General features: G+C 36.8%; 1 protein-coding gene across 10 annotated transcripts in view; it reads left to right on the forward strand.

Annotated features, from left to right (window-relative positions):
• Positions 1-1,612: 1,612 nt before the first annotated feature.
• Positions 1,613-14,631, forward strand: part of LOC109414982 (coiled-coil domain-containing protein AGAP005037) — a 220,891-nt gene continuing 207,872 nt past the window's right edge. For 7 of the 10 annotated variants that reach the window (XM_062851938.1, XM_062851945.1, XM_062851943.1 and 4 more), the window contains exons 1-2: positions 1,613-1,937; positions 4,614-4,939. In XM_062851938.1, the coding sequence (XP_062707922.1) occupies positions 4,852-4,939 (88 nt within the window). In that variant the 5' untranslated portion in view covers positions 1,613-1,937; positions 4,614-4,851. Of the gene's footprint in view, positions 1,938-4,520; positions 4,940-14,631 lie in introns of all 10 variants that reach the window. The other 3 variants (XM_062851940.1, XM_062851939.1, XM_062851941.1) reach the window with 3 other exon arrangements.

Below are 14,631 nucleotides of genomic sequence, written 5' to 3' on the forward strand. Positions count from 1 at the left end.
CGTGCTCAAATTTTGCGCAGATACTCATCAGGACCTGAAATGGAATCAAACAAGCTTTGATCTAAGAAAACGGTTCCGATAACCCACACTAATAACCATTTCCAATGACAAAATGACGAGGTTCAATACATGTTGTTGGTCCATCACTCAATCCTGTGATCGTATTTTCTCCGGCAGGTTGTCTTTAGTTCACAGCATTAGTTGCTTACATAGCTTGAGTTTTGTCTTGGATTTCTAATCCTAAGGGGGCATCCTAATTCAGGTTTTAATACGAGACGTTTACATTTTGGTGCCCTGTTAGGGAACAATTCACTTATCTGATAGTTGATTTTGCTCGGAATGACCTGAAAGTAGGCCATTAAGATTGCTGAAACCTCATGGTGCTCTTTTACTCCAGAGCACTATAAATGCGCATTAAATTTGGGAAAACGTTACAAGCTAAAATAGAACATTTAACACAAAAATTGGTCCCACTTTCCCCCTGAAATGGAGTAAATGAAGATCTGCTACACTTTTCATCGTATGGAATGTATCTTGTATTTACAGTCTACTTGTATTCCACCGGTTACTTAACTAGCCGTTACAAAGTAGCCGTTCTCATATTGTGGATTTAGTACCAAATTGGTGTCGGAAGTAACTTCATTGACTTTCACTGCCTTTCCTATGCGTTAAACATAACGTGATGATCTATTCAGTGCACTATTTCCGACGTTATGTTTAACGCATAGGAAAGGCAGCGGAAGTCAATGAAGTTACATCCGACACCAACTTGGTGCTAAATTCACAATATAAAAATCAACTTGATTGTCATAAAATGAATGTCGCTGAGTAGCTAGTGGCAACGAAGAATAGCGCATACAATAAAAATGTTTAAAATCATTTTTAAGTTACTCTTTTAAAAAAAACGGCTACTTTGGAGGCCATACTGAAGCGACCGGTAGAATACAAGTAGCCGGTAAATTCACAATAAATATTTTGAAGCAGTTTTAATGCACGGTAAGATGCAGAAATATATCAACAACAAAATTAATTAATTTAGCTAGACTTTACGAATACTGGCGTGAGTGATAAATGGAAACGTTTTGAGTCGTGAGTTCGAGTCTCACCGAGAAGACGAGTAACTTTTTCGCAAATTCCACTCCAATTTGTCCATTTCCATTTGTAAAGTTTAGCTTTTGGCTACTAACAACGTCTTTTAGAACCATTGGAATTATCAAATGATTTGTGCGACTATAATTCTTTTGGTTTTAATGAGAATGGAAACTTCTCGTAATGTAATATTGTTACATTTTTTTTCTGTAAACATTTTCAAAGCTTATTCGGTGGGTTAAAACATCTTTCTATGTTGTGCATCGACTGCAACTAGAAAAGCGGGGTTCTGAGGTTTCTGGAGTCTGTATGAGTAGCATAATATTCGATAAATAACGGATCATTCTTATTTGAATATTGAATTTTCCATAATATTGCTTTATCTGACAGTTATGTCTGTCATAGGATAGAAGTTTTTCTTCTGAGCGATGAAAATCGTTCGATTGAAATCTCCCCTCTTGTATATGCAATTCTACATTTACAAACAGGCACACCCATGTAGGAAGGGTAAATAGTGATGTATGCGCACGCATGGTTCTATCGACCGACGACAGTAACGGCGGATCTTTACCTAACACTATTAATTTCGCTCGATCTAAAAAGTGTCGAAAAAACGGAATATTCAATCAAATACAGAGTATTTCCAACATAAAAATCAATGGCGATGATTCAGAACGCGAATTTCGGTGAATGTTTCATAGTAGGCTGTGGCGCGCGCGAGTTATCAGCCAACTGAAAATATCGTACGCCATTAGAGGAGTGTTGAGTGCAGAAACGACACCAGACATCGAATTTGAAGTCTACTTTGAGGCAAATAACCGAACCGGAGAAAAGCCGAAAATAAAAACGTAATAAAAAACAGAACAAGTGCTTCTAATTGAAAACTAATCTCCAGAGCTAATGCAAGCATAAAATGGGTGTTGGTACGTCCCCTGGGACTGTTTTATTACAATATAGTGTTACCGAAGCTAGACCAAGTATGCTATTTTTTTCAAGTATTATCTTGCTTGTCTTAAGATGGATTACTATTCTAGTAATCGATAACTCAAGGTAATTGATTTTTAACATTAGAGTTTTCAAACTGTTAAGCAATGGCAACAAATTTATACACGACCTGCAAAATTTCGATTTTTTAGTCATTTTCGGATCCTTCACTCCCACTCACGCATACATGTGTACGATGCCAAGAAGGATAATATGAATTTCAACGAATAAAATTTTCATTTGCTAGTATGTATGTCCAAAGGCTTAGATAAACGTAGCTGGATCATAGGGTTTTGTGATGATAACAGGAAATTGGGAAAGAGGAAGCAATTTTCATATGTCTTCATTGACTTATTGGGTAATTACTTTTTTTTGAAAAGTTCAGACCTGTTTGAAACCTGTATCAAACCGATTTGCAGTGAAGTAGCGTTTTCATTGGCCTACCCTTAATCCTATTTTTAAGAACTTTGGGAACATTGTGTTTTATGTTCTGAAACTGCGTAAAAGCATATACATAATGGAAACTTTGTGTTATTTTTGTAGCTCCATTTTTGAAAGTATAGCTGAATAAGCCGTTGTTCAGCTATCATTATTTGGGTAAGTTTCAAAATAATAAAAAAAACATGACGAAGAGAACCAAGCCGTTCAAAGTACGTAAGTTCCCCCATTTTTTGGACCAATGAAATGTATTAATAACGTTTTCAAATATCTGTGAAATTGTTTTGTTGGAAAAAATATACTTTAAAAATCTGATAGAAGAGTGCGGCAAAATGAGCAACTGGTGAAAACATTATTAAAATGGTAAACATCTATCAGTTTCTTTGTATCTTATGCATACAGTAAGGTTATTATCGGCAGGTTTGTTCTTTTCGTCATGAGGATTTTTTGGCCAAATTGTCTGAAACTTAATCTAATAATTTCGCTTAATTGGGAAAGATTTAAGGCAAATTTTGAGTTCAATTGATTAAAAAAAAACACAACGAAGAAAATAAAACGGCCGAAAATACGTAAGTTCTCCTATACAAAACACAGCTTGCTCATTCTGCCCTAGCACCTTATCATTATACCCATCCTCTAAACGCAATACACGAAAACGTGTAAATTTAATGAACAAGAAATTTTCAATGTTTATTACATGTAACGAATAAGGATTACACGTTAAAGTTACACATTTATTTTGTTTCCTATTGAATTTAATAATTAAATGCTTAAGCTGCTCATTATGCCCTCAATTCCCTTACAGTTCCCTCGTGGTCATAGTCATATAGGTGTTATAGTTGATAAATGCATGTTTCTGTTTCTAATGCCATATTTTTCAAACAAAACTTATTATAATTTACTTTAAACTCGGTTTAATCTTATGTCAATGAATACCTACCTTCCTTTGAAACAACTGCCAAGTGTGGGTAAAACCACTTTTTCAAAGAAAAACCACCACAGGTTGCCCCTTAACCCCTAATAATAAATCGATGAATGATTTCAATTGGAAATTTTACAAGGAACCAAACCCTCCCAAGACCGCAAAGCGATATAAATCGTGTGGAAAAAGTTATTGACTCAAAACCGAATAGCATGGCAACGTTGTTTAATATGTAAAGAATAACAATAAATAATAAAATCTCGTCATATTAATCGATCTGGTAAGGCCTAATAACTTTTTTCATGAACGTCGCATCACTTTGCGGTCTTCGGAGGTCTGATTCCACGTGAAGTTTTTTTTTTACAAACATCATTCATCGACTTAATTTTAGGGATCGAGGGGTGACTGCAAGCGATTTTTCTTCGACGTGGTAAATATTCCCCATAGTTAATCGTATGAAAACCGTATAAGAATGGAAGGCGCTAAAATATAGTTTTCCCGATTGATCTGAAATTTTGCACAGTTGATATGGGACCAAAATGGAACTCAAAAAGTATACAGGAGCTAGAGTTTTTTTTTCATTTTCTATGTTTTCCCATATAAACCGTGTTCCAGGCAGATTGCCTTTGGAGTACAGACAGGCACGCTGAACGTACACTACACCATCGTGGTGCGCAACATCTTAAGAGGGTTAAGCATTTCTTTAATATGTAATTAATTAAACATGCATAAGCTTGAGACCTTACTTCAATATTAATCAGCGGTGCTCATCTTCCGTAATACATATTTAATGTGGGTTTACACGTTAAGCGAGCATGTATGCTGTCGATCTTTTCAGCTATAGCTATTAATTATAAATTTATTAGCTTTACATGGATACATTTTACAGAATTCGATAGTCGAAAGTCATAAGGTACTATTACTGAAATTCAACAGATTGTATATCTGAATACGCCCAGGGTCGACGTACATTCAAAAGATAGAGACACATCTTTGTATGAAGCTTGCATTTAGCTCTGGGGTGGGGAATAATACATACCTACCCGCTACGGTTTTGCGGTGCTGAAAAATGGTGTAATATCAACAGCACTGAAGTTTTATCTACCGCGCATGTGGTGCATACCGGTGTCCCTTCCGCCAGTGTTCAAAGTGTTTCAGGAATAAGGCAAATCTGTTTCAGGATACGAGTGATTGAGCCATCTCATAAGAAATCCTTTGTATGCATTGAGTGAATATTACAACAGCACGGAAAAAATAGTTAAATAGTGATTAAGTGCACAGAAATTCCGACTGTTCGTTCCGGTTATTAGTTATTATTTATCTAATCAAACAAGAAAAAAAAAAGAGAATCATAGAAGTGCAACAACAATAATCATCTCAATTGCAAGTGCAGGGAATTAGAGAGAAAAATTCCCAAAATGCTGATCCGGTGGAAGAGCAAAGATAAGAGCTCTTCTTCAAACTCGTCAGGCAGTACGAAAAAGAAAAGGAAAGGTCGGGAAGGAGGTGAGTATATAATCTAATCACTGAAGATCAACCAGATTATTGTTTGATTTCTGATGCTTGTCGTTCAGTAACTACTCGAACAGCTGAGCTTACACGAACATCCAACGAATACTAGGTACTAGGGTCTTGCACGTATCCAGTATTTTACGTTTGGAAAGTGGAATCCAGTTCGGTTCTGTACATAACTTCAGGGTATGGAGATGGAGCGAATTGGGAGTCGTGGGTACGATTCCCACCGGAGCACGTGGATTTCTTTTCATAATTCAAATCTCAATTTGTTCATCAAACACGTGTTTCTGTTGTGTGTATGAATGTCAGAGCAGTTTGTTCAAGACGTGAAATGAAAAGCCCATTTAAGGGCGGACGGGACGGTCGAGAAAATATCCGCCATTGCTCTGTTGCTACTAAGATGGTAATCTCAGATTCTACTTCATATTTTGCAACAAAAACCTATCATTGTGTATGCTCACTTGCAGTGCATATGCTGATTGGTTTTCAGCATCTTCAGTGCGATAGGTCTCGAGATTACCATCTTCAAAATCGCGAGGCAAATTGTTAGAAAGAGAGGCAAGATAGGAAAAATAACACAGCGTCCCGTTTCACCTTAAACAACGCGAAGCAAAATAAAACGAGTAGGTAACAGTTTCGAAAACACAGCCATTTGCTCGAACACCCTGCTACGATCCAAATAAAATCCACTTCTGACTTGTAGAATATTTGGGTTGTGTATACACTAGACTGGGTCAATAAAGTCGATTTTTCGGAACAAAGCTTTTTCGATTCCTTTTAGCGTCCAAAACAACTGTGCAAAAGTTGGGAGCGATTGGTTGCTTCCCCGTATTCCGCATTGCGATTGAAATTTGTATGGAAGTTAGTATGGGAAAACGTGCTTTTTGCATTTTTCTCATAAATGGAAATTTTTCGTCTAAAACGATCTAACAAATGATGTTGTAGTATAGCCTAGGATATGCCGAAAAACTTTTCCGAAGACCGCAGAGTGATTCGACCCTTGAGAAAAAAGTTATAACGTACAGATTGCCTAGTGGTGCTTAAAATTTAACATGTAAAGGAATAACATCAATAATAAAATCTTAATTTTTGGGCCAAGTTACCAAGCGAATAGCTTTTTTCACAAGCGTCGGATCCACGGGGGTGCTACGATGATCTGATTTGGTTGCCGCTTATCATGCGCAGCTAGAGCTCACTAATACCAACATTCACTCAATACAGCAGCGAGAGAAAATAAGGAAAAACGCACTTTGGCGAACAAAGTTTGCGAAAACAGGTGTTGTGTGTCTTCACAAATAATTTCCACATTCTGTTGGAACTTTACCTCAACATTGACACTCTCAAATTGAAAATGATCAAATAATGCCGCTTTTCCATGATCAACACTTTAATGAGATTTAATGTGATGCAAGCGTTTTGCACCAATATCCCTCGTGAAAAGGTAAACATTCAAATTTCATGAATGTGTTGGTGAATATTTTGGCTGGAGCATAAATTTATACTCCACGTAAGGAGGCACAATCCAACCTGTCAAACTCCATAGTGAAAAAATAAGTTGCCGTCCCCGTGGTCGGATCACTTTGCGGTCTTCGGCAAAGTATTTCGACATATCCTAGGCTATACTTTAACGTCATTAGTTACATGATATTAGATGCAAGAATTCAATTTATGAGTAAAATTCAAAAAAGTACGTTTTCCCATACTAAATTCCTTACAAATTTCAATCGCAATGCGGAATACGGGGACGCAACCAATCGCTTCTAAATTTTGCACAGTTGTTTTGGACGCTAATATACATTGAAAGAGCCTTGTTCCGGGTTGATGCGATGAAATTTAAATTGACGTTACATTGTTACAACGTGTTGACACCTTTTTGGTCAGATTTTTCACTATAACTCGTAAATTCGACCGTGAACCCTCAAATATTTTGCATATTTAGATTCCTTGTAAAATTTCCAATAAGTTTAATCTGTTGAACAGTTAGTTTTCATTGGAAAAGTATGTTCAAAACGGGAATTCGTAGCGTGACGTTACAATGTTGTAACGTCATGCTACTCATTCCCCTTTAAACATACTTTTCCGATGAAAACTAACTGTTGAACAGATAATACTTATTGGAAATTTGACAAGTAATCCGAAATTTGACAAGTAATCCGAATGCACAAGTGGAAAATCTGACCGAAAAGGCGTCAAAACGTTGTAACATCACGGTAGAATGTGTCATACCATTTCACGGATTTTTTTTCGCGGTACAGTCCGGATTCGCTGGTTGGGTCACGACTGTGCCCCGATTAGCGAATCGTGTTCGTTCGTTGGGGCAACTGACATCTGATCAAAACGCTCTAGCGGCTCTAGCACACACGCAACTGACGAGAAATACGTCACGAAACACTCACATACTTGCGCAAACGTTCTGTATACAGGAGCTGTGATGCGACGGCGGTCAGACGTCAAACTCGTTTTGACATCTATTTTGACATCGACAGTGCTTTTTAGTTGGGTTTTGCCCCAACCAGTGAGCATTCAACCACAGACAAACAGACGTAACACTTGCGAAATTTCCATCGACCACGCTTTTAACGATCATTTTAAATTTTCATAGTTGTGGCTTTCACAACTAGAGACGCGCGCATCGTTTTTCTATGCGTTTGACGTTTCACACCAGCGTCTTCTGTTGACGATATTGCACAACACAGTGATTCGTGCAACTTTTCCACCAGGTGATGCTAGTGTGAACTGGGCGATGGATTTCCATGAAAATCGTTCAAGGTGTTACGTCTGTTTGTCTGTGATTCAACCATCGAGACAGCCCATTTAACGAGCTCTCAACGAACGAATCGCCACTGTATAACATTTCGCAGAATTAACCATTTCGCCGAATACCATTTCGCGGAATTATCTTTCACTTTCTGAATAAAAATTTGCCTTTTTATTCGAAGGCTGTTCTCAAGAATTCTGAACGTCAGACCAAAGGCCATTAGGCCAAATGTTATTAGGTCGAATGGAAATAAGACCGATTGGACATTAGGCGTAATTATCAATAAGCAAAAGTCGTAACATAGATTGTACTTTCAAACGCTTATACTGCTAACTCTTGTGCCAAGGGAACTCAGTAAACTTATACTGGGTTCCAGGTCACTGTGGCATTGAAGGGAATGAAATGGCAGACGAGCTTGCTAAAAGTGGTTTTAATTTACAGTTTGCTGGTTTAGAACCATTCTGCGGTATATCAAACAATAAAAATGAACCTGAAATGCTGGGCTGAGCAGAGGGTGATATCCAATTGGATGGATTTCAAAAATTGCAATCAGTCAAAACGATTTATAACACCAAATGATGATACATTTAAAAAGCTCTTAGAGCTCAACAAGAGAGCTCTGTGTACATACACTGGCCTAGTAACTGGACACTGCCCGAGCAGGTATCACTTGAAAAATATTGGCCAGATTCAGAGTGATATCTGTCGTTTCTGCAATACGGAACATGAAACCTCGGAACATCTGCTTTGCAGTTGTGGTGCTTTATACACGCGTAGGCAAAGATTTCTAAATAGTGGTTGCTTTTCAACCCAGTGAGATCTGGTCTGCTGAACCTGGAAAGGTCTTGGGGTTTATTAATTCCATGGCACCTGACTGGGAGACGACGACGCGTCGCGGCGGCAGAAGCTGATTACTTGACACATGGTAATTATCTAGCTAGATGCGAATATCAAAACGGGACATGCCACAAAAGTTTAGCTTTATTGGACGCAGTGGCATAACTTCCCCAACAGGGGAGGAAAAATAATACTGCATCAGAGATTTTACCGTCTTTAAACTAAAGGCTGTTCTTTCCAGTAACATTATAGTTTGGCTACCGAATTGCTAAGTTTTCCACCATTTGCCTTTTTTTCATCAAAGGCCGTTTATGTGTTGTGCAGTTAATGGCGATCAAATTGAACTGTATAGAAAATTTTACTTTCTTTTGATAGTAGGCTGTTCTTTCAGGTCACACTGTTGAAAATTTTGGCTAGCGACCAAAATGTTAACCAAATGAAGATTTTCATTTATATGAGAATGGGCTGTTCTTTAGAGTAACGCTGTTAGGGCTTTTGTTTTGATTGTCAGGCTGCTGACTAGGTCGTCCCTTATTTTGCAAAAATTGGAAATGTTCGTCATTGGAAAATGATCGTTTTTGCTAAGAAATGATCGTGTCAAAATTTGAAGTCCGTATCTCAAGGCTAAGTGGTCCCTCAAGGGGCTTAAAATTATCAAAATTTGTTTGGGACCGTAAAAACATGAAATTTTTGTTGACGAAAAATACGCTATTCTAGTTAGTTAGTATTAAAAAGTATAGTAATTCACAAATTCATCTATAATCTTAGCTACAAATCCATCTTTCTTCACTTCTCGCAAATACGATAAAACTGTAGTATAGCTTAGTCGACGTAATAATAATGTAATACGCGGCGCAGCCGAACATTTTTTAAAGCAAGGTTTTTGAAGAAAATGTGTGCATCAATTTTGGCATTGTTGTTTTTTAAGCTAATTCAACCTACCTAACACAAACGCAGCCAGTATAAGAAAGCATCCTGGAAAATATTTGGGTTAGATTACGCCCAAATATTTTTCGGCAGCCTATTTAATGCACCCATAGATAACGAAAGTGCACCATAGAAAAACAAAAATGCACCATAAATAATTAAGTAATGTACCGATAAAATGCACAGCATTCTCCATAAATAAATATAAATGTTCCATAATAAATTAAAAATGTAGCGGTAAACCAAAAAAATTTCTAGTTAAAAATGAAACATTGTATCAATAAAAAATTAAATAAAACACCATAAACAAATAAGTTTGCTCCATAAAAAATAATAAAAATATCCATAAATAATGAACATTTGCTCCATAATTATACCATATTTGCTCCATAAAAAATTGAAATTGCACCATAAATATAATCAAATTGCACCATAAACAAATTGTAAATTTCACCACAAAGAATGTAAAAGCTACATAAATTTAATCTTATTGTACCATTGCTGCAGTGTCCAACGACATATAGTTTTAGGATGTGGATGGGATAATGTTAATATGAAAAGTAAGAAGAAAATAAACAGAAACCATGTACCGAAGCACGCATCTATGATAGAACGACTTAAAAGATGGAAACACTATGAATGCAATTTACCGAATAATCGCTTGCTGTTCGAACTCGCTAACGCTCACGGGATAACATCTCTGTTTGCATTATACCGGGCAAATTCATGGATTTGTGGATTACCTATAACCGAATCGACACAGTTACAACGCATCCACAGGCTACGCCGCATGTATTAAAAGAATCCGTATATATAACGCCTACAAGTTATGCAACCAAAGCGTGCTGTGCCGCTTGACCTTATTCACCTTATTCACCACACAATCTATCACGAACCCTATAAAAATAACCCCTATTCATGGATCGCATCCGTGCTGGTTGTGGGGATGCAGAGGTGATCCCGGTCTTTAGTAGCAACAACCAGCACACTAGAATGTTAGAACATTCCTTTCCCTTCCTAACTAACTATAAGGACGTGGCCGGCGCCGTTATTGATCAAGAATGTATGAGCTGCTTAAATTGCACTTTTAGAATAAGTGGAGTGTCCCAGCCCTTATTCATTTGGATCCTAGTGCAATTGGTACCAGCTCAGATCAATCACGGAGGAGCAACCATTGACATGTATAGTCAGATTTGATTTTTTTTAATTTAGGCAGAAGGTGCAGAATATAGCCTTTTATATTCCACATATTACTATATACTTACATATTTCCAGTGCTACTAGCCATTGAAATACTGCTAATGATGCAGAATTTGATTATTTTTTGTAGATTTTGCATTCTTTGAGGTAAAATCTATAGTTTGTTAATGGTGCAATTTGATGATATTTATGGTGCAATTTTAATTTTTTATGGAGCAAATATGGTATAGTTATGGAGCAAATGTTCATTATTTATGAATATTTTTATTATTTTTTATGGAGCAAACTTATTTGTTTATGGTGTTTTATTTAATTTTTTATTGATACAATGTTTCATTTTTAACTAGAAAATCTTTTGGTTTACCGCTACATTTTTAATTTATTATGGAACATTTCTATTTATTTATGGAGAAAGCTGTGCATTTTGTCGGTACATTGCTTAATTATTTATGGTGCATTTTGATTTTCCTATGGTGCATTTTGTTATTATTATGGCCGCAATAACCTTTAACCAATATTTTTCTTGTCAGTATTGATCTTGGTATTGATGCTTGTAGCATAACAAAAATATGATCCAAGCATCAAAGCGGCCAGGCCTACTACGTTGTGTTTACCTCGAAAATGATTTTTGTAAATAATCTTAAAAATCGAAGCAATTCTAGAATCAACAGGGATGGAAGGATGCGTGGACATACCGTACCAAACGCTCCGATTTGTTTAGTTTTATATGGTTGAGAAATATATGCGAAATATAGGAATATAGAATTGTACGCCAATATTAATTATGGAAATTTACCTGGAAACCAAAATGCCGTCTTACTTGAAAAGATTGATAAGAAATATTGAATAGATTAATTGGAACTAACTCACCAGTTTCTCAAGTTTTGATTCTGCTTAGTTTCCTCAATCCAATGATAGGAAGGAAAGTCCTTTTGTTTCTTGAAGCTGCGTGGAGAGGTCGTCTGCCGCTGGACATCGCACAAAAACAGATTTTCAGTCCTCAACTGGTCATGGCCTATCGTCTCAGCAGAGGGTGCCGGCCGGTCGCAATCGGAAAATTGGCATTGTGATCCTTGAACTAAAGCGTGGAATTTCCCAAATGGTCGAAAATCGTTTCCGTATCAGCAATGAATACCTTCCATAGATCAGTTTTAATCTTCACATACGGAAACAGCTTCTGGAACATTCCCTCGAAATGGCGTTCATTGGGATTCGGGCGTCCATCGCAAAATCGAGTTGCCGCCGTTGACACCGATCCGCACCAGAATTCCACGGGAGAAAGGGAATCCATTTTCTTCAAATTTAAATTGTTCACTTGCGGTCTTCTCTTCTTACCGCTTGAACTCACCGACGTCGAATCGTTTTTTCTTCGTTGAACAAACCTTAAATACAGGGGTTGGCCAAAATGTTTGGGATAGGCAATTTTTTTTCTCTCACAAAAAAAAAATCAACATTCTGTAACTTTTCATAGAGTGCATCAAAAAATCTCATACTTTGACTGTTTGTGCACATATAATAGCATCATTGGTACAAATTTGGGCTCGACTGAATAATTTTCCGCAAAGTTAGAACCGTTCGGGTAAAAACTAATTTTTGAACTGTCATATCTCGATAACCAGTGAACCGAATTGAATAAATTTTTAACGTCTATCAACAATAGATTGATACTTAATACAACGTTATAAAATGTAATATTTTCTCACGGCGAATTAAGTTATACCGGGTTGAAATTTTTACCCATATAGAGGAAAATAAGTCAAATTTACAATACCACTCAAAAATTACCTCATGTGTTCTTCCTTTAATCTAAATAGGCTCTAATATATCTGATTAAAGATAACTTGCGAACAGAAGTGAAAAATCTTTAGACATCAACACTAATATTTTTTGACATTGACGTAAAAAAATACATTTTTTCGAGAAAAATCCAAAAAGTGTCAATCCATGAGAACTTTTTTCAACATTCAAAAAGTATCTTTGTTTTAATAGTTTGTGAAGCATTTATATATTGTTAGTGTACGTTCAAAATTTCGTTCAATTCGGTTCACTGGTTTCCGCTATACGACAGCTCAAAAATGAGTTATCTAAAAAAAAGTGTTTTACCCGAACGGTTCTAACTTTGCGAAAGATTAATCAATCGAACCCAAATTGCACCAATGATGCACATACAGGGTGTTCCTTTCCTTAATGCTAATCCTTCGGGGGGTGATAGAGGACCATAATAGGAGAAAAAAATTGTTCTACGCATATGGTCAAATCTCAACCGTTCCGGAGTTATTGAACTTTTAATGTTTTTGACTATGCCCACCCTAAACTGGCTGTAACTTCAAAACGGTTCAACTTATCGAAGTTCTTTCGATTGCATTGGAAAGATAATTAAATTTTCTATCTAATAACGTCTTTGAACCTGTTGGTTTTTGTAATTTAGTAAGTTTTGTAGGGCAAAAAAGTTAAAAGTTAGCTTTTTTTGACAAGTTTTTGCTTATTAACTTTGAAAAATGCGTGGTAAATTAAATTTTTCTCTTAGAGAAACTTGTGCGCCTTGACTCGCTTAACATTTCGTTCTTTGACGTCAAACTCCTAAATCTTATCGTTTTCTTACAATTTCGATTTGAACACCCTATTTCGGATCAATAATTTGTCTCAGTAAATGCCACAGATGAAAGCTCACTTAACCCCACTGTGTCATTGGAGCTGGCGTCTTGTTTTGCATCGCGCCACCGCGCGCACAGCACACTTGATCAGTCGTCCAATAGCAACAGCGTAGCGCGTATGAATGACAAGAACGACGCTGTGCGCTGGTTCATGTTGATGTTGAATGATTTGGTGTGATTACCGTGATCCTGAGAGGCTCTTCGTGATGATTAGGGAAGTGGACTAGTGATTCTAGGTGCAGGTTGATTATTATCGGTGAAAAATAGAGGTTTTGATAGAACGGGAAGAGGCATAAACTGATGATTCCGAGAAAGGGGGAGGGGTAAAATTACAGAAGGAATCTTGAAGTCACTGAAGGGAGTCACGTAGTTTCGGGGGAAATTAAATAAATTCTGGTAGAGAATGAGGGTTCAAGAGATAGGGTTTCGGTAAAAAAAAATAAATAAAAAAAAATCTGGGACACGCTATTCTTAAAAGTGCAAAGTTGGAGCTTAGAACTAATGATTTGAGATAGAATCTGGTTTAAGAAACTTTTGCTCTGCAGAATGATAACAGTTTTTCAAATTCATCTAGAAATTTCGTCAACGATTCATCAAAATTCCTACAGAAAATCTATCAAGCATTCTTTTCACGATTCTTTCGGGAATTCCTCCATAGATTCCTCCACGAGCTCCTCCAAGAATTCGCCCAAGAATTTCTCCAGAAAACTACCCAAAACATTTTTAGGCGTTCCTCAAAAAAACATCCCAGAGATTCCTCATAGAATTTCTCCAGAAAGTTTACCATGAATTCCTCTCAAAAGATTTTCCCGGAGATTTCACCAGATTTTTTTTTCAATAAGTCTTTCCGGCATCGTTCTAAGGAATTTGTTTCAAGGATTCCTCCTAAGGAATCTTTCAGTAATTTATGAAAGGATTCCTGTATTAATTTCTCCAAGGATTACTCCACGAATTCTTTCGAGGGTCCCTACACAAAATCATCTAAAGATTTCTATCAGAAATTCTCCAAGGACTCCTCCAAACTTTCTTCCTAGAGTTCCTGCAACGATTCTTTCATGGATTCTGACAGTAATTTCTCCAAACATTTCTTTATGAAATTCTTCAACGATTATCCATGGGTTCCTCCAAAGAATTTTCCAGCAGAAGTTCCCCGGACAATTTATCCCACAATTTCTCTAAAGATTCTTTGATAATTTCTTCAAAAGATTTCTTATGGGAATTAAAACTGCAGGAATTCCAACCACCAGGAATTTCACCAGGAATTCTTCTAGAAATTCCTCCAGGAATTCCACAACGAATTCCACCAG

Source organism: Aedes albopictus, chromosome 2 (assembly GCF_035046485.1).
Source record: "Aedes albopictus strain Foshan chromosome 2, AalbF5, whole genome shotgun sequence".
NCBI classification, from domain to species: domain Eukaryota; kingdom Metazoa; phylum Arthropoda; class Insecta; order Diptera; family Culicidae; genus Aedes; species Aedes albopictus.